The following is a 26,263-nucleotide window of genomic DNA, read 5'->3' on the forward strand; positions in this document are numbered from 1 at the left end:
GTCATGGGGATTACACAACATCGAGATAAATGCTACAAGTCAGGGACCCAAGCCTTACTCAAACCCAAACAAGTGTTTGTGGGAGTGTGTAAGAAAATTAATCTCAGGGAGTCACAAGGGATCTGTAATCTCACAAAGTTCTCTAGTCAATATCTTTGTCTCTATCAATTCTTTTCCGTATATATTTTCAAAGAACCCCCTTTAAAAATTATGTGTCTGTATGAGAGGCTCAGCAAATCTCTGCATGTTTTCCTTTTCAAATGCAAGAAGACTTATTGGGGCCTTAGTGTGTCTCTGGCCCTGGCCTGAGTGAGGTGCCCAGTGGATGTCCCTATCAGCTCTGGTCAATGTAGATAGATAGCCATTTGCACTAGAGGGAATTCAGAGGCCAAACACCCCAGAGTCTTCACAATGGGCACCCAAATTCATGACATGGCAGCTGTGTTCCTCTGACCCCGCAGCCTGTGCATCACAGGGAACTAACATATTCATGGGAGTCACATAATGAAGATGAGATGGGGGAAAGCATACATGAGCCACCTCTCCGGACTTAGATCTAGAATATTCTGGGTACTGGAGAAAAGTCCATCAAATCTTATGGAGCTATTGAGCTGGAAGTAAACTTGGGAATCATTACTCCAAGAGTTTTCAAACTTTCACATAGTGTTCTCCCCACATGAAAGCTTCAGAAAAGATCCCAAACCAGAGAAGTGGATCTGCTTTGATTGAAATGAGTTGCTCATTTATGCAAACCATAACGTCTGGCCTCTCATTTTGCAGATGAGGAATCTGCGGTGCAGAAAGAAGAGTGACTTCCATAGGGTTACCCAGTGAGTGAGTGGGGGTACATTCTTCATGTTGGCCTTGTGTCCTGCCCGCCCCATTGCCAAATGAGCACAGGACCCTGCCCACCAGAGGGGCAACTGGGAGGGAAGAGACCCTGCATCCATTCAACTTTCCCCCAGGATACAGAGCAGCCCTGCTGGCATGTTATCCCTAATGCACAAAATGTGAAATTGTGAAGGCTTGTTTGCCAATTCTCTTATCTCAGCTGGCACCGACAAGGGCTCGTTGGAGTTTGGAAGTGTTTGAGTATTGTTTATCCACCACGCATCCCTTGGCTGTTCTCGAAGAGACTCAGGAAAGGCTGCATATATAAATTCACATAAATTACCTTTACAAAATGTCAAAATTAAAAGTGGATTTTTATTTTGGGGATGTGCCTCGAGCATGTTAACCCCTTCTAGTGGGTAGACGTGTCACCATCAGAAAAGCAGTCGACTTCTTTGAAAGCAACATAAGCCGCGGGAACTTACTCCCACGCTCCCTCCCCAGCCCAGCACTACCTCACCTGCAAGAGGCAGCAGTTCTGGTCAGCAAACCAGGGACTTTTCTAAGCTCCTGGCCGGCCCACAGATAATCTTCGGGAAAGAGTATTTTTTATCCTGGGCTGGCCATAACTTCATTCTTTATTACTTCTTTTTAATTGACTAACTGAACAGTTCAGGGGAGACACAGAACCCATCTGGGCCTCAGTTTCCTCATTTACAAAATGTGGAGGTTAGTATAGGTGGGTGTTTCCTAACTAGGCATTCTCTCTGCCCAAGGATCCAGAGAGGCAGTAATGGGGATCCTTAAGTAGCTATTAATATTTCAAAAGCTTTATGGAAATCACAAGACACCTGCAATAGGGTTGCATAGGGTTAAAAACAATCCCACGAAGACTTATGGAGATACATTGAGAAGACAGGGAAAGTAAGGGAGAAACAGCTGTGCAGGCTTGCCAGGGAGGCAGAGAGGGTGAGGAGCCAAGGACTTCTTACAACCGGATGGAAAAAGGGGGAACGTAGTGCTGGAGAGTAGCATGCATGGCCTTTGAAAAGAGGCTCACCATGAAACAGCCCTGAGGTTTACTGCTATCTCTGTTTATTTTACTGCTATCTCTGTGATTCTTTTTGTTATGTCCAACCTATTCTTTATTAAACTCTTGTGAAAAGGAGAAAGTCCCCAAACTCCCCCTTTCTTTGCCTCTGGTTGGAGCGGTGGCCACTCAGTGTGGCCAGTTACTTCTTTCAAGCTGATCAGAAGTTTTCAGCATAGTTCTTTGTATGCTTTTCTAGAAAACAAATATTTATTGGGGTCAACTCTTCTGGATCTCTCTTTGATTTTAATAAAGCAAAAAATAATTGTCTTGAGATTGCACAGTTTGTCCATAGGACAGAAATCTTTCAGCTGGAGCAGAATCTTCCAGAATAAAGGTTTGGAAGGCACTGGAAAGGGTGGGGGATGTTTCTAGTTCTGATGATTTAGGATGGAGCCCCAGAATGGAATATTAAGCAGGCAATGTCTGTAGTTTGATGTAGGTTTGATTCAGGGCCACATTATCATTTTCATGAGCCTAAAACTCTCTTGCCTTTATGGCCCTCTCCACTGTAATATTATCAATATTAAAACTTACATTTCTTTTTTTTTTTTTTAAAGATTTGTTTATTTGAGAGAGAGAGCGAGGGCAAGCACACAGAGGGAGAGGGAGAAGCAGACTTCCCACTGAGCAGGGAGCCCGATATGGGGCTCGATCCCAGGACCCTGGGATCATGACCTGAGCTGAAGGCAGACACTTAACTGACTGAGCCACCCAGGTGCCCCCAAAACTTACATTTCTTTATGACTTTAAATGGTTCCCCCATTTTTGGGGGGTTTTTAGACAAAACCAAAAGTTTTGGGTGTCCCACAAATTTCACTTTTTTTCCTGACATGAGAAAAAAATCAAAACATTTCTTTTGACCATGCAATTTTTAATTTGTCTCTTCCGATTTTAAAATAAATTAACACGTTTCCTGAGCCCCTAAAAGGTTTGTGGACCATAGGCACTGCGCCTGTTGAACCTAACAGATAAGTCAGCCTGACTGCAAGGTAGAGGAGAAAGCTTTAGCTCACAGGGCTGGGTGCTGGGTACCTGCTGCAGATGCAAGAGAAGCTGGGGTGAGCTTTGCTCCATGGGAGCTGTATCTCCCATCCCAGAGCAGAGCAGAGCTGACTGATGGAGACATTCGACAGAAGTGTTTCCAGTTGACCAACACCTAAGTTTGATAACTGCGTCTCTGCCTTTCTTCTAAGTGATACAACTTGAAGCAGTGAACGAGAGTCAGGAGTCCTGTCTTGATTCTATTTAGCTGCGTGTCCTTGGGTGAGTCCCCCTCCTGAGCATTCCGAAGTTTGCAAAATGAAGGAGTTGGACTAAACATTGATTCTCTAGCTACAATTTATGCCCTATAGGCTTCTGAAATATTATCAGAAAAAATCACAGAGAGATAGATGAAAGCACGTATACAGTGAGGCAGGTATACTTAGATGAGGACCCAGAAATAAGTTATTTACTGCAATACTCTATTAAATTTAGCTCTGAATTTGCTGGCAGCTGAAAAATATAGAATTCTTACCACCTAACGGAAGGAAGAATAGTGCTTCTTTAGATATTTATTTGGCATTACATTTGAGGAGGTCATGGAGAAGATATGACCACTAGTTGACCCCTGAGTGAGCCCCAGGGCAATCGGAAACTTCTCCCCCCTCTTCTGCCCTTGAAACATACATGCCACCCACTATTCCCACGGTGGGAGCCACTTGAAGGACACAGCCTAGAGAGAGAGAAAGAGAGAGAGAGAGCAAGGTGTTGCTGAGACCATTTTGACCTTATATGTGACTGAATCCAGGTATGTCCTGTGTATAAACTTTTAAGATTCTGGCGGGCACGTGCAGAGATGTGCTTGTCTTGAGGTGCCCAAGACAAATTCACATGTAAGTTGTCTTGCTTGTTAAACCTGCCACCTACCAATTTGGATTGGTCTGTTCTTTGGTCTCTCCTTGCCCTCCGTGTTGGGGGTGGGGGGCAGTTTCAGATTATACCAGAGTTTGCAAATCAACATATTTATTAAACATTTTATTTCTTATTGCAAAAGCAGCACTAACACAATTAAAAAAACCTTTTTTTAAAAGGCAAAAATTCAGTTTCAATCCAACTACCTCAATAAATCTAAATATTTTCCTTGTGCTCTTTACCGATGTAAAAATTATTCAAATCCTCCTATCTAGAGAAAGTCTTTGTTTTTTGCTTTTGCTTTTTTTTTTTCCACCTAGGAAGATACATCCTTTTTACTTCCCTACTGCAGCAGTGCTTATGCAAGTTATTTTAAATGTCTGCATGGTATCATTTGGACAGTCTTAGCAATTCCCGGGCTGTTAGGTGTTTAGTTGATTTCTGATTTTTCATTACCTCCCAGAATAAGCAATTAATATTGCACTCTTTTTCTTCTTTAGAGTGTCCTGGAATGAGATTAGGTCAAAAAGTATGGACTTACTCTTTTCTAAGGCTTGACCTTGCTTTCCTTAGAAATTGTGCCACTTGAGTACTAAATGCTAACATTTCAGATTCCATGAAGTGTTAGAGAATAATGATCTTTTAAAATTAATGGCTCTGGATGGGTCTGTTACAAGGCATGCTTTATCCATGTAAAACAGTGGAAACATTTGAATTTGTCTAGATTTGTTTTCAGTATTAATATGCTTTTCGTGTTTCAATGTATACTATTCAGGCAGAGGTAGGAGAACACATCTATTGAACCGGGGAGAAACATTGGCTGGGCAGAGGGTGATGAGGAATGGAGCTGGCCGCTTCGATGCTTGGTACTGCTCTCACGTTGGGGAGGTTGTAGAAGAAGTCACAGTCATTGTCCTTACAAAGATGTCCCTGTGACTACAGCAGAGCTGGGATCATCCCGGAGTAAGGCAGCCGGGCTCCATTTTCAACGATTCATGGCTGTAAGAATTTAACTGGAGCTGAGTTTCCTTCTTTCCTGGATCTCAAACAGCTTGGTCTCAAAGTGCTCTGATTCTCTTCCCCGAGTGTTTCCAGAGAAGACAGCCTGAGGGAGAGGAAGTGGTGCTAATTAAGTCCTCCCTCTGTTTTCCAGGCATGGGAGCCTTCTGCAGATGCCTGTTGTGAGGCGTGTGTTCCCAGAGTGTGGCAAATACAGAAGCAGGCTTTCCTTCCCCAAAGGCACAAACCTTCCTTAACAGGTTACAGGGAACTCTAGAAACACACTTCCTTCCAACAGCCACTGTGATTGAGGCGACAGACCTGCCAGGGAGGCCAAAGTGCTTCACCGATTGTTCTCTCTGTCTCTGTCTCTCTGTCTCTGTCTCTGTCTCTCTCTCTCTCTCTCACACACACACACAAAACACACACATACACACATACAGGTGCACATGCACACAAAATTTCTCCTGCTTCTGCGGGTGCGCCTTGTATTTCTTAACAGGCCAATCTCTGCCTTTTACGCATCTAACTTAAAAAAATTACTGAAGACTCAGCAAAGCCATCCTGCTGCAACATAGTGTGCCTCATGATGGGCGTGCTGGATTGACAGGAAGCGTGGTTGGGAGCCCGGGGTGAGCATCCAGGTGCTGCCACAGTGATCTGAGTGTGCCCTGGGTGGGTCCCCTAAATGCTGTGATCCCCAGAGAGATGCAGGTAAAATCATCTAGGGTTGTTGGGAGGATCAGATGGGTACTGCGGAGGGCTTTTCACTGGTGAGCCCCCCTAACCAGCTGTGTTTTCTCCTGCATTCAAACCCCTCAGGGTGACTGTGTATGTCCACCTTTGCCTGAGATAATCCCGGTTTACTCCTTTCATTCTGACATAATTGTTAATCGTACGTTTTTCATGCTCCAAAGTGTCCAGCTTTAGGCAATAGGTTATATGCTCAGACTATTTTTACCTCTTTTGAATACTCTAATTCCAATGTTAAGAATGTACACTTGCTGGGGTTGGGGCTGTTTCTCATTGTCTAGTGTTTCACAAGAATCGAGGGAATGGAATTTATCTGATTAGGAGCACTGAGGCAGCTCTGAGGATAAGATAGTGTTCCCAGACACGGTGAAGCCAGGCACAAAACCCACCTTCTATGTAGCATGGACAGTGTACTTACTGCAGGTCTGACTATCTGGTCTCAGCTTGGAAATGGTGACCTGATGTATGCGTGCTTTTTACTAGGCTAGCGTGCGCTTTCTATTTATTTTGTTTAATTCTGCTGTATATTTACAGGATAGGAATGTTTATCGTGTTTTTACTTAAGTCATATATAATCATTGTAAGCATCCGGAGACTTATGAAAACAAAAAATTAAAATCACCTCATCCAGAAATAACCATTAATATTCTATTTTATTTCCTTTTTTTAAGTTTTTGATGTAGTGTTCAATGATTCTTTAGTTAAGTATAACACCCAGTGCTCATTACAGCATGTGCCCTCCTCAATACCCATCACCCTGTTATCCCTTCTCCCACCCTCCGCCCCTCTGAAACCCTCAGATTGTTTCCTGTGGTCCATAATCTCTCATGGTTCATCTCCCTCTCTGATTTCTTTTTAAACGTTTTCTAGCCCTGTCACACAATACATGTATATACATATTCAACTCCCAGTTTCCTTCTTTCTTTTTTTCTTTTTGAATTTGAATTATTTTAACCCATTTGAATATAATAAGTCATAATTATTCATAATCTTTTTCCATTAACAATATATTTTGGACAGATTTCCATGATAAAAATATGCACTTATATTTTTAATGACTACAGTATATTTCACTTTGTGATATAACATATTTAGCCAGTTCCCTCCTGACCACTTCTTAGTTTTACTATGTTCTTTTTGTGTTAGATACAATGTTGTATGAGTGTCTAATGTGGCTGTTTTATACAATGTTTTGCTATTAGAAATAAAGTTGTGTATTTTTCTGTTATTAGACACATGTGATGAACTACTTCTATATTGATATTTTTGGGCATTTGTCTAAATTATTTCCTTACGATAAAATTTTAGAATTGTTGTTTTTTGAGTCAAAATATATTCAGTTCTAAGTGCTTTTGTCCCCTATTGCTACCCAAGCAGCATTCAAGAAGGTGCATTATCATTCCATTTACCTGTTAAATAAGTTGGCAGGCTGGTGGGTTTTTAAGCAAAAATTCTATGAAATTGTGAAGATCAGTTGCTTGGTAATTATTTCATACTGCCATCTCCATACTCCACTTCCTGTCTTCTGGGATTCAAGGTGGGAAAATGGACCTACTTGCAACCCCCTTTTGTCTGTCTAGAGGGTCTCTGCTTCGCTCCCCTGGTAAATGGCTCAACAGGGTGGTGGAGTCTGTGTTATTGAACTGCATTCATTAAGGCCTTTGTTTAGTTAACGTGTGAGTACCTTTGTCAGTTTCAGGAACATCATTTGCACCCTGTCGACTTTTTACCCTGGCCAGGACAGAGGTGACTTCTTTTCCCTTTTTTTTTTCTCCTAATGAAAAGATTGCTTCTTCTCTTGTTTTAGGTAGAAGAAATGTCAACGATTAGGAGTTTTGAAGGATTCCAGCCTGTGTCTCTGAAGCAAGATGGAGATTACCAACCCTCTGAGACTGACCAGCTGTCCACGGAGGAGGGGGACCCAGGCACGGACCCAGAGCCAAGGCAGATTTCAAGGCAGCCAAGTGCGACCGAATCAACACTGTACCCCAATCCTTATCACCGACCTTTTGTCTCACGGAAGTACTTTGCTACACGGGTAAAGTTTTTGGTGCTCTGAAGTACTGTACAAGACTATTCTTACAATATTCTAATATTACCAAGTATTTTCACATTTGTTATCTGATGTAATAGTCATAATAACTGTGAAGTAGTTATCTTTCTCCGCATTTTACAGGTGAAGGAGCTGAATTTCAGAGAAGTTAAGGGTCTATTTTTGATAACCAGGTAGTATTGAGGAGAGAAGCTGGTTATCCAGTCTCTGTGGATCTTTGGCTCCTCGGTCCTGTGTTCATGTTAAACCTGATCTCCACAGATTAATGATCTATGGAGAGAAAACCCAAGCAGCTAGAATATAAAGTTGTGTGCCCAGAGTGGTTATCTGTTGCATGTTTGAAAAAGACATGGGTGATGGAGTAGAAAGGCTTGCTGAGAATGGATTGAACCTCAGGGTCTACACTGGGATGCTGGTGTTACGTGTGGGAGCAGGCACTTCGAAATCCCAAAACTTTGGCTGCTGTCTGCAGCTGAGCTCTTTTCCCTGAGTATTTGGAGCTGAGGAAGTAAATGGATGGATGGGTAATGAGGATGGGGTTTGTATATCTAGATATAAAAAATGATGTGGTGCTGGGTGGCTCAGTCGGTTGAGTATCCGACTCTTGATTTTGGCTCAGGTCATGATCATGGGGGTTGTGGGATTGAAACCCATGTCAGGCTCTGCACTGTACTGGGTGTGGAGCCTGCTTGAGATTCTCTCTCTCCCTCTCCCTCTCCCTCTCCCCCTTCCCCTGCTCGTTCACTCTCTCTTAAAAAAAAAAAAAAAAAAGAAGATATTTTGAACTTCTAGCATCTGGATCAAGTGGAAAGTGCTTCCTGGGTTTGAGTACTTTTCTCTTTCTCTCGAACTCTCCTTCCTACTTATCAATGTTCTTTCCCAATCCTTCAATGTTCTTGTTTACACAGTAATTGCTGGCTCACAGGCTGTAATCAGTCGGTGGCAAAACTGGGGATTGTACAGTGTGACAAAGGAGACAATCTCATTTTTGAAGCGTAGATGGGACACATCTTGAAAAAAGGTTTTTTTTCAACTCAATCTTATAAATAAATGGTGGCTAAGACGTTGTGACAATTTACAAAGCTTTAACTAATGAATCCTGATTTGGTAGCTTTTAAAACATCTTTGGTTAAGATAAAAATGCAGCTATTGTGACTCAGTGTGTGTGTGTGCATGTATGTGTGTGCGCACGCGTGTGCGTGTGCATGTTTGAAGATAAGATATACCCGTATCATCTGTATTTAGCCACTCGTATGTGTTAAGGTGCTTTGGTAGGTGCTCTGCTATGTGCGTGTTTGTGTGAGTGTCTTTGCCTAGGCAGAGCATATAGTTTGTTTTCTAAAGTATGTGAACGTTATTGAATAAGCAAAATTAAGTTGTAAGATACATCTGTGAAGGAAATCAAAGCATCCCCTAAAGTTGTCTCATCTTTGGTAATGATGATGTATCAGTCACAGTTTGATGAGATAACAACCATGAGTGGTATGGAATAAGAGATTCGGCATGCTCAGAAGCTGGTGCAGTCATGAGGGCTGGCTGGGGAGTCTGCAAAGCTGTTGTCTTTGCATTTGGTGATGGGCCCGAAGCTGCCCCACGCCATCAAGTGAAGCAGCCCTGAATATGAGCTGCCACAGTCACTGCGGGCCTGCACTGATCTTCCGCAGGGAAATGACCGATGTGTCACTTCTGCCTTGCCAGCCTGACACTAATGTCTCTTGTGGCCAACTCTAACTGGGAAACAGACAGGAAAGGAAGTTCTAGAAAAATGTAGTTTTAGCTTAGCTAAATCGACACAGTTTGAAGCTACCATGGAGCTTTTCTTTCTTTCTTTGTTTGAATGATGCTTTTATTTGTGTGGCTCTATGTAACTTATCAAGTGAAGGTCCCTGGAGCAACACTGTAAGGTAGGCAGGGGAGGACGTACCGCTCTTGTTTCATTGTAAACATAGTACAGCTTCAGGGGAGTGAAGTGACCTGACCAAGTCACGCAATATTAGTGGAGTAGCTATAGCTGGAATCTGTATCTCTGGTCTGTAAGTCCAGAGCTCTTCCCACCTCACATACAACTGCACGTATGGCCCCTTTCTAAGTCAGTCAATGACTGACTCCAGTCCATGTGAAGAATATCTTCTCCCTCGGGTATATAGAAACAAGCCCTAAGTTCTCAAGATGTTGGGAGGGAAAGCTTCTAATGTTAATGAGTTTAAAGTAGACTTGAGGACTCTTTAGGAGCTGTGAGGGCTACATTCCCAAAGCACCCAGCATTTGCTCTCCTTCAAACCACATAATATATATTCTGTGAGCATGTGAGTATAATGAATGTGCTTTATATGTATGTTTATATTTTTATCTATATCTATAAATTTCCTCATTTGCAGTGTGTGGATAAAATACCAGTTTTATTCAGAGGTTTAAATAGCCTGATTTTGTAAATATTCTTAGTACAGTGCATGACATGTCTATTAACATTTCATAAGCAGCATCTCATTGCTATTATGAATGCTTTCTCCCTTTCTTGTTGATTTGACATTCCCATTTCTGTATTTGGTCATAGGGAATGACATTAAAATGCCTGTGACCTCACCATGACTTCCAGAAGGAGATATAAATGTAGATGTATAGTGTCTATAGCAGTAAAGAGGTTTGAGTTAAGGAAACTAATTCATTTCCCAGGGAATAATTCAACAAGACCCCGGCTCTGAATGATTCAGATCTATGAAAGATTCATCATAAAGTATCATTTCTTAGAGCTGAAACGAGATCGACAGATGATCTGGTCCACTGGTTCTCCATTTTATCATGCAAACAAACGACCTGCAAATCTTGTGAAAATGCTGGTCTGATTCAGTAGGCCTAGAGGAAGGTCTTAGATTCTGCATTTATATAGATCCTCTGGCAATAAGGTGCGATCTGTCCACAGACCACACCTTGAGCACCAACGAGCTAGTCAACACTCTCATTTTCAAAAGTAACTAAGGCCCAGAGAGGGGTTGTTGCTTGTCCAGTGTCATAACCATTAATAAGCACCAACTTGCCCGAGACGCTAGGAGTAAGTGCTTAAGCTAGGGTTAGAACCCAAGTTTTCCAATTCCCAATTCATAGTTCTATGATTTAGATCCCATGAAGCAATTAAAAAGAAATAAGTTTATTACAGTGCAAGAATTTAAAGCATATAGGTTGTAAATTCAGAAAAACAGTAAGTAAATGAGTTGAGGAATTCCTTGATCAAGCATTTTATTAAATGTTTTAAAATCATTTCACAAAAGGTGGCTTATTGGAAAAAGAAAAAAGAAAAATGTCAATAAGCAAAATAAAAGTCACCATAATCTCCCTGCCCAACATTAACCAAAGTATATTGAATGTGTGCTTATACATTTAGGTGTATATCCTGTCTTATTTATTTCCTCACGTGTACAATTGGTTGCATAAAAATATTTCCTGTGTCAATAACTATACTTCCATAAAATCATTTTTCACAATTCAATAACATTCCACTATAGAGATATGCTACAATTTATTTAACTTTTGATGGACATGTAAGTTGTTTCCTACTTATATCTTTTAACCCAGAAAGGAAAGTTACTCTTTGGCTTGCTGTGGTAGAATGGCACTGAGTTTCTTAGGCTCCAGTAGATGCCCAATGCTATAATAAGAAGATCAATTATATGGGTTTCAAACTGGATATGCAAAGATGTGACTGCTCTGGAAGTTTAAATTAATTCAGGACAAACAAGAGGCTCAATCTCACAACCCTGAAATCATGACCTGAGCCGAAATCAAGAGTCGGACGCTTAGCCTACTAAGCCACTCAGGTGCCCCCAAGAGTCATTTTTTAGCATTAAAACCTCATGCATTAGATCATACCAGATCATAAAAGAAGTCAATCTGGTTCCTTATGTTATTTCATGGGGCATCTGGGATGTTGCTTCCTATCCACAGGCTTCCAGACCATTATTTATTTCCTGAACTGTGCCCTTCCAACATAGCAATGTTCTTGCTCAGAGCCAGAAGGGGCCTTAGAGGAATATTTAATCCAACCTCTGAAACACACAAAGGAGATGTGACTTGTCCAGAGTCAACTGGCAATTTAGGAGCCATGCCAAGTCTAAGAGCCAGGACTCCTGACACTTTTTACCACCCCTCCAGAGCCTCTGACCTTGGACAATGAATGAGAGGTCATAGGAATGAATGTCTGAAGCACTTGCTATCACTCTGCTTGGATAATTTTTTCCTCCTGTTTTGTTCATTTGCTATTTTATTGCTTAGAAATATCTAAAAAAGGCCTAGTGCCTTTTCTGAACAAAAGTACCACTCAAGGCTAATAACTCGAGGTATATTATGATAATCCCTTTAGTTGTGGAGACTGATATTCAAAAGCAACTTCTTATGAAAGGAACAATACTTGATACGCATGGGGAAAGATATTTTTAAACTCCCTGTAGGACTCTATATTTGCAGATACCTTATCAGAAAGTTGAAAGCGATCAGGGATGGGGAATTATCTCTAAATTTATACTTGGGAATGTAAATTACATACAAACTAATGGGACTAAAACTATTTGATCTTTTAATATTTAATTAATGGTTCCCCATGGCCTTTTTATAGCCTGTGTTCTATTGTGAGGAACGAGACTTTAATAAGCAGGTTTGGGACTTCCCATTGTGTAGCAAGATGTCATTGCTTTCATGACACTAATTTGGCTTTCATACTCTCTCCCTTCCCCTCTTCTCTTACTATAGGGTTCCCTGTGTCTTGCTCTTTCATTGGGAACAACTAAATATATTAGTTGTATTGTTATTGTCTGTGTGAGCTTCTTCCTGGTCTAGAAATTACATATCTCACTGGGCAAAAGATTTCTTGATTCCCCTCCTTACACTGAAATCCCTTGAAGATTGTAATAAAGTTCATGCTTCTTTCTGAGGGCAGGCAGTTAACGATAATGAAATAAGAAGCATTTCCTTTATTTTCAAAGAGAGATAAATTTGCCCTGGACTTTACAAATCACATCAAATTTAGAGCTGTTTTTCTGCCTGTATGTGTTTACCACGGAATGATTTCTATCTGGGCATGATGACACCCACAAGAGAGATCTTATTGTGTCTGAGTCCCTGGGAGCATTCCTCTCTATGCTGCCCCCTCCTCTTACTGTCTGGCTAAGGAGTCCAGTACATGGAAAACTATTAGTAGCAGATGGGAGTATTATTTGTGTGACAACTGGCCCCTGGCTAGTCTAGCTTACAGAAATATAGGGAAACACACACACACGTCTTTGAAATTCCCTCAGTAGGTTTGTTTTGACTGAAGATATTCAGTGCTGAACTATTAGAAAAGATACTGCCTACTATGCTGTATAATGACTTGTAAATAAGAATCCCTCCTCATGATTTTTCTTCAAATTTAGCATTAGAAATATATATGTATTGGATGATGGGTACTTATTATTCCATCATACTTTCCTATTAGTCTTAGGCGGCATGGAGTCTTCGAGCTAATTTTTCCCTTGCAGTGACCATTAGACCCCCAAATCCTGGTGCAACTATTTTCCCTCCATTTAATATTAACAAAAAGAATGAAAATACAGTGTTTTATTATTCAGTGTTCCCATATGCTTTTGGCATTTCCCAACAGCTCTGTTACAGTTAATATTATCTTATCCACTCAGCAAATGAGTAAACTGATGTCTGGAATGACAAGGACATAACATGGGTCTCACGGCAGGCAGAAAGGCTGAGATCTAAACCTTGCCCTAGACACAAGTCAGAGTGTTCACACACTATCTCGTTTTCTACACTGAGTGGCTGAAGTTAATTTATTCCAGTTAACCCACAATGGCAAAAAGAAGAGAGTAAAATATTCTATCAGGATACAGTGATTAACTGTTCCATAAAGGCACAACCACTGTTTCTGTGGAAGGTGAGAATACCACACTCAGTGAGGACATTGACAGTACTCTAGAGACCTCCCAACCATTTTATAAAAACCACACTGATGTTCAATGTTTAGGTTTTGAAAAGGTGTACAGTAAAACGTCACCTCCATCCACTGTCCCATCAAGTGCCTCCCCCCTCATAGGGGACCACTGTTAACATTTTCTAGGTATCCTTCTAGGGTTGCTTTAGCATATACAAGCACGTGCAAATATTTATTCTCATCCCTTCTCCTCTTTTTTATACAAAAATGTGGTATATTTACCTTTTCTTCTGAACATTTTTTCTTTCACTTAATAATACATTTTGAAATCTTTCCATATTAGCACGGATTTCCTAATTTTTTTGCATGTTCTTCATGTTCCATTGTATGGATGTATCTTCTATTATATCTAACAAGTCCTCTATTGATCGATGTTTGCCTTGTTTCCAAAATTTCGCTATTCACAAGTAAGGCTGCAAAGAACTCTGCATATACATCTGTCATTTTGCACATCTGCAAGAACATCCGTAGTATGATTTCACAGAAGTGGAATGTGTAGATCAAAGGATAGATCATTTTGATAGATTTTGTCAATTGCTTTCCATAGGGAAGACAAGTAAGGTTTTGAAAAATTCTAAAATTTTATATTCATCTTCACATGTTCTGGCAAAGTACCTAGTGTAAAACCATTCAACAAAGTGCTTATTTTGGGATTATTTCATTATTTTCCAGTTTCACTTACAGTTTTTTTTTGTTCTTCTGAAAAGTATTAGTTTCACTACTGAGCTATATTAGCTAGAGGAAGAAATTGTGTGGATATACGAAGAGAGACAGGAAACATAGCCTGATGAGTCATCAAAGAAAGGCTGATTTTGAGCAGTGGACCTGGTGCAGTCTGGCTGTATCCCAGGGAGCTTGGGTTGGGAGATGGGAGCACTGTCATGGGATCATAGGGGATTTCTCTCCAGCTTAGTTTGATCCTGCCAGTGGGGTCACTAGAACAGTGATGTTGGCACAACCTTCTCTGTCAGTGGGGGCTCAAGGCATACTTGATTTATGCTCCACAACTTACTGATTTAATGACTTACGGCTTCCAGCAGGCACAGGCTGCCATGTTAACTCTCTGACAACCCGTGAACCAGCAGCAGAGGATGACAAAGGAGTCAGAAATCATTCAGTCCACTGGCTGACTATTCAGTTCAGCAGGAAATGTGTTAAAATGAGGTACTCAGAATGTCTCAGTATCAGGGCTGTGATCATATTTTCTTAAAGACTTCCAGGAGGCTTTCATCATCAGTTTGGCTCAGAAAGCTTTGGTTCAGTCTCCTCATTTGTCTTTATAGATAAGGAAATGTAGGCCAAGAAAACTCAGATCATTGGCTAGAGGTCACAGAATTGATTTACCACAGATCTGGAACAGGAACCCAGGTCACTCGACTCCGTTCGATGGACATTTCCTGGATGACTTGGACTGTGCCCAGTGAATTGGAGGGGGAGGGGCAGAGCTAAGTAGGGAAAGCTCCGAACCATTTCCTACCACTTCATCTGAAGCAGTGCCATTCTTTTCCTGTTTTTCGTATATGGGTTCTCCTATTCTAAGTTTTTTTTTCCTTGACCCATGGATTCTGTGGCCAAAATGTTTCAAAGTCTTTTATCGTAGACTGAGAAAGCAAGCAAATCCTAATCTACCACGCACCCCCCACCGCCCTACCTCCAAGAGGAAAAGGCATTTGGATGGATCCTAGGCCAGGCTAGTGTCCTGGTTTCCTTTTGTGAGAGAAGGATCTCAGGCTGGGAGGATTAAGAATGTTAATATTTAGAGACGATTAGGTAGTTAGTATTAAAGCCCTGTTATATAGAGAATATTCAAGAACTAGCAACCTACTTGTCAGTAGCTCAGGGCTGGGAATGAGGCCAGCACCGCACTGTAGGTGGGGCAATGGAAAGTCTGTTTTCTTGTCTTGTCTCTACCACTTCTTAGCTGAGTGAATTTGACAAGTTACTTCCCCACACTGCTCCTGTTTCCACACCTATAAAACGAAATGGCTTAGACTAGATAATCCCTGGGCTGTAGTGGTTTTCAACCTTGGCTACACATTGGAGTCATCTGGGATGCGTTAAAAAATCCTGGTGTACTGATATGTGAGTCCCATCCACTGAGTATCTGGATATGATTGCCCTGGTGTGCAGCCTGGGCATTAGGATTTTTAAAAGCTCCCCTAGTGATTTTGATGTGTAGCCAAGGTTGAGAATAACTGTCTAGAGAGCAATAGTTCTCATAAGACAGTCCCACACCAACAGCACCACCTGGGAACTTGTTGGAAATGCAAATTCTAAGGCCCACTCCAGATCCACTGAATCAGAAACTCTGGAAACAGTGCCCAGACATCTGTGTTTTTGATTCTGATGTGCACCGAAAGTTTAGGGATCACTGAGCTAGAGGTCTATGAATTTCTTATCAGGAAAAGGGTTAATCAAATTTTAAACTAGAGGTAGGCCCATAAGTAGGAGCACCTGTTTGGAGAAGGGTAAAGAATGCAAGATAAGGAGACAAAAAAGTTAATTGCCCAGAGTCAGCTAAAATTATGGTCAAAATATTAGAAGAAGATTTCTCTTAGGTGTTTTATTGCCATGTGCTCTTTAAAGAGAGAAAGGTTTGATTTTAAAAATGTATATATTGCTAAATGCTTTGAACTTTCTTATAAACTTGTTTATTCAGGAAAACTGGCCCTCTGAAAATGGCTGTCTTCATTTCCACGAGAAAGCATGAGTAAGATCATGGGAGACAGGACTTGGATCACTTTAGTCCCACCCAAGGAGAACAGCTTTGTAAATACCAGAGTTCAAGACTAAGCTCCCAGGCAGACTGTGCCTAGAACAAACAGACAGATGCAAGAGCTATCTTTCCCATCAGCTTTCTGGAGGAGGCTGTGGCTTATACTCACTAATCATAAGCACAAAGAGGGCTCAGTTTTCTCTAAACTAGGTATTTTCTTTTTTCCACTCAGCCGGGGGCCATTGAGACTGCCATAGAAGACTTGAAAGGCCACATAGCCAAGACGTCTGGAGAGACAATTCAAGGCTTCTGGCTCTTGACAGAGTGAGTAGTTATGGCTAAGTGAAGGCCAGTGGAAATCTAGCATTTTCCTTGACACCACTGAAACAGAATAGGAGGTAGACATGTGGAAGGATTTCTTCTGGATGCCATGTAAGATCATTGATTGGCTTATCCCCCAGTTAGAGAGGAAAGTTTGGTGGTGCCCTTATGGCTGATGTATGACTAGGTTTGACTCCTAGCTAGTCGCTTCACTCAGCTATCACTCTGACTCCCGTAGGTCAGGCCCTCATCGTGGCTCTCAAGGACTATTGCACTGACCTCCTCACCCATCTCTTTGGTTCCAATCTGTCTCTTATAAGTACTCTCCTTCCGGCCACATCAGGCTACTAACCATCCCACTCAGGGGACAGTGGAAAAGAAGGTTAAAAAAATGAATGAGGTCAATGTATACAGTTTGAATTTTATCTTATGTATAATAACATGGGCCATAAAACCGGGAAATTCATGCAGGATAGAGAAGACAGGCCACCAGCCCAGAGTTAAGATAAAAACCAAGTCTAACACGTGAGTTCTTATTCCTTTAGTAAGTGCTCTATTCATCCATGAGGCTTATCTTAGCTCTAAGGGCTTTAATTACAAATGACACCATGAAGATGGTTACCTTTGTGTCTTGCCCTGGTGTCTGTGACTTTTTCTTCACTTACCAGTAAACTATTAGGAATGCCATGTTCTTTACAGTGATAAAGTAATATATTCACATAATATATCCACATAATAATATATTCACATAGTAAGAGGAAAAGGCATCTCTTTTCTCCTACAGAATCTATAATATTAAATGGAGAATGTAGTTAGAACTCCATTTTGGATACTTAGTTGGTTCAGTAAGTTTTCTGGCCCCAAAGAGTCCAGCAGAAAAACTCAGTAATTCCTATACCTTGAGTAAAGAATCATTTAATCTTTCACCCCTCGGCAGAGCATCTTTAAGATTTTTTTCGGGGGGGGATGCGGTAAAGATGGGCAACACTTGAATGTTCAACCTTCCAGGCCAGCAAAACAACTCCCTCAGTCAGTGGAATATAGAACCAGATCACCTGTGGGTCCATCTGACTGACCACCATATTACATTATTGTTTCAAATGAGTTCTAAGAATTGAGGAAAATGAGCTTGGAAAGCCAACCTGATCATTTCTAAGCATTTGTTTCTTCATGTATCGACTGGAGATAATGATATGCACCTGAAGAATTGTTACAAAGGCTAAATGAGATGGCCTGGTAAAATTCTTAGCGAAGTCCCCAGCCCATAGTGGATTTTCAACGGATGTCCGTGTCTCTCCTCTGTTCACAGGTTCTAACTATTGTTAAGGCCTTTTGCTTTTGTTTGTTTGGTTGCCTCTGCTTTTATTTCTGTCCTATCCATCTCCATCTCTTTAATCTCTGGGTTATCTCTAATGAAAAGGAAATTCTATAATTCAGTCTTTTTACTTATTCACTTTTACCAACGCACATTTCACACCCTACCTCCCATCTGCAAAGTAAAATTTGACTTGTACAGATAAAGTGTCTACCTTGATTAAGACAGGCATCTACTTGAATTCTGAGGGTCTAATCAGAAGTAGACACTTACCTATTTTGTTTCCACAGTGCATTTCATTTATAAGAAAAAATGTACAAATGCAGTCTTTCAAAATCCAGGGGTGGCATTTTGAATTCTCAAATAATAGAATCAGCAATTTCTTTAATAGTACATGTTTAATTGTCTTATTTGTATAGAAATGTGGCTTATTTTTGTTTGAATGTTTTTGTTCAGTGATTATAAAGGCCTATAGATATCATTTTCCAAAAATAAATGAGACTTTGTGATCTGCATTGAGACTTAGCACCATAATTCTGTCTGTTTGATTTAACATCAACTAGGATGATTAATAAAACTAGCAGTTTTCAGATAAATATGAATGGTTGTGCCACAAAGACCCAAGTTTTGCACCTAGCTGTGAACCTAATGGGAAACTCCAAAGAGTTAATAAGGACTATCTGGCAACTAGTTTTTTATTTCTCTTTTGCTTTGTGGTATTCATATATATTATGGACAATAATGAGGGCTGTATCCTGTTCACGTGGAATTTTAAGCAATCATTGTCATTTGCTGTCAGACTTTCTTCCTTTTGCAGTTTGGAACCATTTCTCTTTTTTATTGTATTTTTTTTTAAGATTTTATTTATTTTTAGAGAGAGAGCATGATGGAGCAGAGGGGAGGGACGGAGGGGGAAGGAGAGGGAGAGGGAGAGAAAATCCAAAGCAGACTCCATGCTGAGCATGGAGACCAACATGGGGCTCAATCCCACGACTGCAAGATCATGACCTGAGCTGAAAAGAAACCAAGAGTCAGATGCTTAACCAACTGAGCCACCCAGGTGCCCCTCATTTCTCCTCTGTAAATGATAGTTCCTTTGTGTTCTCTTTGGTCTTCTTCTCTGCCAAAATCCTTTTACACATCTTCTCACTCATCAAAAGCTACTTTCAGGGGCACCTGGGTGGCTCAGTCGGTTAAGCATCTGCTTTCGGCTCCGGTCTTGATCCCAGGGTCCTGGGATTGAGCCCTGCGTCCGACTCCTTGCTCAATGGGGAGCCTGCTTCTTCCTCTCTCTCTGCCTGGGCCTCTTTGCTTACTTGTGATTTCTCTCTCTTCCTCTGTCAAATAAATAAATAAAATCTTAAAAAAAAAAAGCTACTTTCAAGAAAGATTTGATTCCAGTCATTTCTACCATAGTAAGAATCTGCCCTTTGCTTTTCTTTGCCTGTGAAGTCCTAAAGCTGTCTTCTTATAATGGAAAGAGCTGCCAGTTGTAACTAAGATGGTTCAGGCATCCGGGCTAAATGAATAGGCCCCCAGTCACTGTGACTGTTCAAGCAGAAGATGGGAGGCATTTGTCCAAGGAAGGGCATGCATAGAGGTTCTGAATGACCTTTCACACTTAAGTCTTGGTTTGTTTGTAGTGCACCAATGTAGGGAAGGCAAAAACAACAATAAAAACAAACAAAAACCAAAACCCCCAAAATAACAGCAGCAAAGCAAAACAAAACAAAAAAACTAAACAAACCTATAAATATAGAGACAGGCCCAGAAAGGTGAGAGCCTGGGGCTACTCTTTTCTCCTATTCTCTTTTTTTCTAATGGGATGAGACCCAGCTATTCAGTTCTTATGAGTCACAGAGACTGTACTATAGACCAGCTTCGCCAACTGCATCAACCACACAAGACGCTTTTCAAGTGTGACGCTTTTGTGTTTAAGATAGAGATGACTGGGCTTTATGCACATCAATGGTTAGCTCCTTTTATGGAAATGAGAAACCCCCAGCTGCTATCCAGCAGTTTAAAGAATGTTTGCTTTCAAACAAGTATTTCGGTTTCAGAATGATAAGAGTGAAAACCCCTCTAATGTATATAGCACATGACAAGCTAACTTCATGTCCATGAACTTGCTTTATGTGCATGACAGCCTTGCTGGTTTTGTGACTGCCATTTGACAGATGAGAACTGGAGATGAGGAACGAGGAAGTGGGCAGATGAAGATCACATAACAGATAAAGCAAGGAAGGCAGCCTGGGTCCCTACACTAGTTGGGTTCTGATTCTTTCCCAAAGGGTGTAAGGTGTAGATGTGCCGTGACTAACGAGCTCAGCTCGACTTTTAGTCATGGGTGGTCAGAGTCCCAGAAGTGGTTTGATAAAGGAGGGTGATATGGGCACTGTAACAATGCATATGTGTTTTATTTTATGCCCCCAGTAGAGGTCTGGGACAGCCCCCCACGATCAAACACATGAACATTTTTGCAGGAAAATAGGGATATTAAAAGTAGAATAAATGGCTGCGTGATGCTTCAGATCTGGCTTGTACCACAGTCGCCATTTTCAGGGTTTTATTGAATTTGGGATTATGGCTGAGGGTGCGCGGCATGTACATGCTTGAAATGGGAAGGATCAGTGCATGGGGGGAAGGCTGGCTGAGGGATTAGGTGCTGCACAGTCTCAGTGGGTCTGGTCCAGTGGCGGCCGGCGCTGGGTCACACTGGTTTGTGACCGGTGAATGTTACCATTTCGGCAGCGTTGAGAGCTGATTGTCAATTATTAAAACATAAAATTCCACACCAAGCCAATTCAGTTTAAAGCAAAGCTGATGAACTCAAACCTCCTTACTTTCTGATATTCTTGACATCATTTTGCTGTTGCATTTGCTCTTCATGCCTACGGTATCTGTGTCGTGGAAACGCTACACGATGGACTGCTACCACACACCTCTTCCCAACTGTGCCTTCCGCGCCGTCACATTGGTCACTTGGGGTCGACCCTGGTGGCAGCGAGTAAACCATGGGAGTCAGCAAACACGAGAGATCAGAGCTCGATGTATGGCTTTGTGGATTGTCTAAACTCTAGAAAGCAATAGGGAGTATTTTTTAACAATGCAGATTAAGCTTAAAAGTGGGTCATGTCCGTGGCTGTGATACTGTAATTGCACACACACAAAAATTAAAATATTTTTCCAGCATTTAGAAAAACTATTATCCAATTCCATACAAGTCACCTTTTTCATGCAAGAGGAGGTGAACCCTGAACAGGCAGCCAAGGAAAGCTTACCGCGAAGCAGAGGCTGCAAGGCTGCTGAGCGTCTGTGTTCCAGGCCTGAGGCTGGGGCAGACGCATTGTTGTTCTCACACCCGCACTGCTGAGCCCCAGTCAGAGCTGGAAGTTATGAAAAGACTCTTCTTCCCGTTCCATCCCTCTTGTGCTCTCGACTGCAAAAGTGTACCGTGGGGCACACTTTAAAGAAGAAAGGCTGCATGGCATTCTGTTGTTCAGCATAGAGCACCTACTGAAGCATGCGTGTGGGACTGAGAGGCGAACTAATAACCCACAGAGCTGGACTTTGTGGATCTCTGTGTTTAATCGTCTGTGAGGAAGGAGTTCAGGGCAACTCGTGGGCTTCGGCCTGGGGATCCGATGGGTCCACTCTGCCACCATTCCAGGTTTAGAAGGAAATGATAACTCTACTTTATTGAGAATATGCCGTATGCCAAACCTTGCAGAAAGAACTTGGTGCATGCAATCTCATTTAGTTATCCCAATAGTCTTGTCATTTGCTTTTTTTTAAATTTTTTTTATTTTTTTTATTCTTATGTGAATCCCCATACATTACATCATTAATTTTAGATGAAATGTTCCATGATTCATTGTTTGTGCATAACACCCAGTGCTCCATGCAGAATGTGCCCTCCTCAATACCCACCACCAGGCTAACCCATCCTCCCACCCCCCTCCCCTCTAGAACCCTGTTTGTTTTTCAGAGTCCATCGTCTCTCATGGTTCATCTACCCCTCCGATTTCCCCCGCTTCCATTTGCTTTTTATAGAACTCACTGAGCACAGTTTTGGGGAAAAATGTGTGTGAGATGTCCCTAGAGCATCCACATGGAGATGTTGAATGGATGGCTTTACATATGGATCCAGATACTATCTTCTTAAGTAGATTTGTCAAAAGGGACAGTGATCCTGACATGTTGTTTCTTATAGTCTTGTCTCCTATAGAATCTAAAGGCATTAAATAACATTAAGTCAGTAAAAGCATTTTCCAAGGGATATCATCCCAATCCAGGGGAGCTGCTTTGTGATGTCCTAAATGTATACAAGAATATTATTTAGCAAAATTAGAAAAAAATAGTTTGAAGGCACTTGCATGGAGGATATGAGGAGGATGGACAGACAGGCCAACCGGAGAACTGGAAATATGCAACCATCAACTCCAGCTAGATCCCAGTTAGCTGAAGCCATTAAGAATAGAATCCTAAGAAGACTCCAGTTAGAACCCAGGCCTCCAGCCCAGCCCAGCCTGGAGATTTATATGCCTCTACAGCTTTAAAGATAGGATAGTGTTTATCTTAACTTCATCTTCTCCTCTCACTGTCCTTCTTGCCCCTTCTGGGAAAGAACTCTTTGAAGAAATTGTGTGTATGGTTTCAGAAGTGATACATTAAGGCAGAACCAAGGAGAACATCTTGACACTCTGAAGTCTCAAAAATTGTGTTATAATGGCAATGAAGTGGCTCTTCAGTAGAATGTACTCAAGATGTCTTTGTATATGGTGGCTAAGGAGGCAGCAAGAGATGGGATCTTTCTCTCCAATACATTAGTCCCAAGTGGTGGGGCGGACATTCTTATTCCTCTTCTTCCTAAATGAGAAGACTTGCCTCCGGTGGCTGGGGGTCAAGTAACCCTCGCTCTTCATCTTTGTGGAAAATACTGTCTGTTTCATTGCCTACCTTCCCCTAAACCTGCCAAGGTTTCCATCCTAGCACTTTGGTATAATAAATATGTGAAATCCAATTCTCTATCTACATGTAGTCAATATATGACATATATAACATATAGACAGTAGAATGGAAGTGAGGTCAAGGAGGCAGCTTAGTGCCATAGAAAGAGTCCTGAATTTGGAGTCAGAAGACTTGGGTTTGAATCCTGGTTCTGCTACTCACTATCAGTGTAGCTCAGTAAACTTATGTAGGTTTTGCCATTTGTTTTTTTAATTAGGGTATTTGTTTTAATACAGTCTTTAGTCCATTAGAAATTCACTGTTCTTGACAGAAGCACAGCCACTGTTAATTTTTGGTGTATTTTTCATTCTAGCTTTTCTTCATGCATCTTTGCCAAAGATCGGTTATGATGTTAATAAATAACATTTATTGAACATTTAAATTGTACCAAGTATTCTGATAGGTGATTTCCCTGCACTTGCCATTACACTGGTATAATACACATGACTTTGATGATCTCTAAGTGGCACTTTCCTTGGGTTTTTCCTCATATTTTTCCTTGTTACCATGTAGTTTTTGTAAAGTTACTTGACCCTTCATCTATTATTGGATGATTACTTTCCAAACTGTCAGTGGCTACATAAATTTGATGATTGATATTATTCTTTTAAAATTGAAGCCCTCAGTAAAGGATATTTACCAGGAGGGCAAAGTGAGGCTCCACAATTGGAAAGAGAAATGAAAATATATAAGGCATTCTCCATTTACGTTTTGATTTTTAAAAAAGGGATAGTCTATAACACTTTGTAGTTAAAAAGTGCTCTTCTTCATTTAATCCAATCTTCATAGCAGTTATCTGAGGTAGAAAACATTACCTCCAGTTTGGAGGTGAGGAAACCAAGGCTCAGAGAGTAACAGAGCTGTAAACAGAGCTGGGGTTCCGATGTATTCTGTGGCCCTGACTTTTGCTAAAATGATCCTTTGGCTGTTGTGCTCAGATTCCATGGGCGCCCCTTTTTGGGTTGTGGTCTGTCATTCTTCCAGCAGAAACAGGCTGGATAAACTCAGAGTTCTGTTTCTGGGGCTGGGTGGGGTAAATGGAAGGGTGCAGGACATCTCTGCTTAACTTAGAAAGATTTCCCAGAAGAAAGAGCTATCCTAGAAGCTTAAATAAAGAGAGACGCATCCTGAGAGAGAAAGGGATGTTGAGGAACAGACGACTAGGAAGTATTTTCCAGGCACAGGCTGCCCCCAGGCGCTAATGGATCCCCAAAGCAACACTGTGGGTGATCACTTTCATACCCGCACTCACATTTGATCCTCAAACAGACTGATGGGAGGAGGCCAAGAGGAACTATTGGGTTTATTTTATGGATGAAGAAATCCAGAGATTAAATGACCTGCCTAAGGGCAACCACTTATTAAGGTCACGGGAGGGTTTGACTTCACAGTACCCCTCGCTCAGCCTCGTCGTTGTCTTCTCGTCATGCGGCTCATGCGGCTTTTTGTGAATTTTCATCTCCCCAGACAGTAATCACCACAGTTTAAATTACCTGAATGCTCTTTGCGCCTGCGTCAGGTTTCTTTGTTGATTGTCTATTGTTTGCAGGGAGGAGGGCAGAGACTCATTGAGCAGGTTCAGGGACCTTTTCCTCTTTTCCTCTCCCGATCTTACTCTGCCCATGCTGTTCATTTGACCCTATTTAGTGTTTTCCCAGAAGCAACTAAAAAGTCAAATACCTGTAGGGGTGGGTCGGTGCCACAGATGGGCTAAGGCCAATCATACTTTCTCTTGTTCCAGTCTAACTGTAAGGAGTGTTGAACTATGTTTTTAATGAAAAATACTGCTACTGATAATTTTTAAAAAGTAGAAAGATCCCAAAGAACCCTGAAAACCAGGGTTTCTAATCTTTTTAGTCATGAGTAATAAATGTACTATACAAATTGAGTTAACATTCTGAAATGTGTCTCCTCCCCAAACCCATCCACTTTTGCATGCATTCTATTCTAGACCTTGCTGCTCAAAGAGTGATCTTAGAATGAGTAGCATCAGCATCACCTAGGGATTTATTAGCAGGGCTCATTCTCAGGACCCACCCCAGACATAGTGAACTTGAATCTGTTTTTACAGGATCCCCAGTTGATTCCTATGTACATTAAAATTTAAGAAGCCCTTGTTCAGGTCACTCTCATGCTTATCATCCGAGGACTTTAGTGGCTCCCCACTGCCTATGGACTCTTCTGCTGCATCTTTAAAACCCTGCGTGTTATGGAATGAATTTTGCTCTCTAGCCTTGTTTACTATGATTTGCTTATTACTAGCCTTATTTACCCTTTAAAAATTCTCAAAGTGAACTGCCTACTGGTTTCCCAAAGTTCCCGACACAATGCTTTGACATCATCATCATGATTGTACTCACTCACTTTACTTATTTTGTATGTCGTTCTCGCTCTTCTGTTTGTTCAGAACTTTCTGGTCCTTCAGAGGTGTTATGTCTATAAAGCCTGTCCATATTACTTCACTCAGACTACCCCCTTTCTTCTTTCTGGTCATGTTATACTCCATAGCATAGCTTACTGTGCACACTGTGAGGAAAGCATTCCTTGAGGCAGAGCCTGATTCTGATTCATGTTTGTCCAAGCCCATCTCTGCCCACCTCCCAGTGGTGTCTGCCACGTAGGGGCTCAGAACCCATCAGGAACTTGACTTGAATTTAATTCTGATAGACTCATCCACTGTTTGAAGCCCTTCACTGACACTAGTAGGGTCCATCCATCGAGTCCTGCCTCCATTTCCCTGGGCCTCCAAGAGACCCCTTGCATCCTTGGGTGAAAGCACTCAAGCTGGAAAGTGCCTCAAATCCATTAAGATGTTAATGACCTGTGGCAGGACTCTGGCAGCAACAAGAGCACCTCTGTTGCCAGAAACCCATTTATACTGGGTGGGTGTTTTTGACAACCACTTAATTAAACACATTGCTTTTCTCTATAAATTCCCCCATGGCAGCAGACGCATCCAGATAGCTAATGGTCCCCGAGTGACCTGAATTATAGGACAGCGAGGGCATTTAGTTACTGCAGTCACAGATGTATTTGGAAATGTTTGTTTTCCCAAGACTGCTACCAATTAGGGAGGAGTCAGAAAGAGCCGAGGTGAAAAAAGTCTGATGCAGCTAAACACCCAGTTCCATCACTTACTAGCCATGTGACTTTGATTATACAAATCTCTTATATCCTCCAGGCCTCAGTTTTATTATTTATAAGATGGGGTTGGAAAATGGGTTATTAATTTAAGGATTAAATTACTTAATATATGTAGAATCCTCACAATTTTTGCACATGATATGTACCACATGAGAGTTGGCTTT

General features: G+C 41.4%; 1 protein-coding gene across 3 annotated transcripts in view; it reads left to right on the plus strand.

Annotated features, from left to right (window-relative positions):
- Positions 1 to 26,263, plus strand: part of TPRG1 (tumor protein p63 regulated 1) — a 214,820-nt gene that overhangs the window by 93,822 nt on the left and 94,735 nt on the right. For all 3 annotated transcript variants that reach the window (XM_034999815.1, XM_034999814.1, XM_034999813.1), the window contains 2 exons: positions 7,377 to 7,607; positions 16,542 to 16,633. In XM_034999815.1, the coding sequence (XP_034855706.1) occupies positions 7,386 to 7,607; positions 16,542 to 16,633 (314 nt within the window). In that variant the 5' untranslated portion in view covers positions 7,377 to 7,385. The remainder of the gene's footprint in view (positions 1 to 7,376; positions 7,608 to 16,541; positions 16,634 to 26,263) is intronic.

Source organism: Mirounga leonina, unplaced genomic scaffold (assembly GCF_011800145.1).
Source record: "Mirounga leonina isolate KUSES-001 unplaced genomic scaffold, KU_Mleo_1.0 Mir_115, whole genome shotgun sequence".
Lineage (NCBI taxonomy): Eukaryota > Metazoa > Chordata > Mammalia > Carnivora > Phocidae > Mirounga > Mirounga leonina.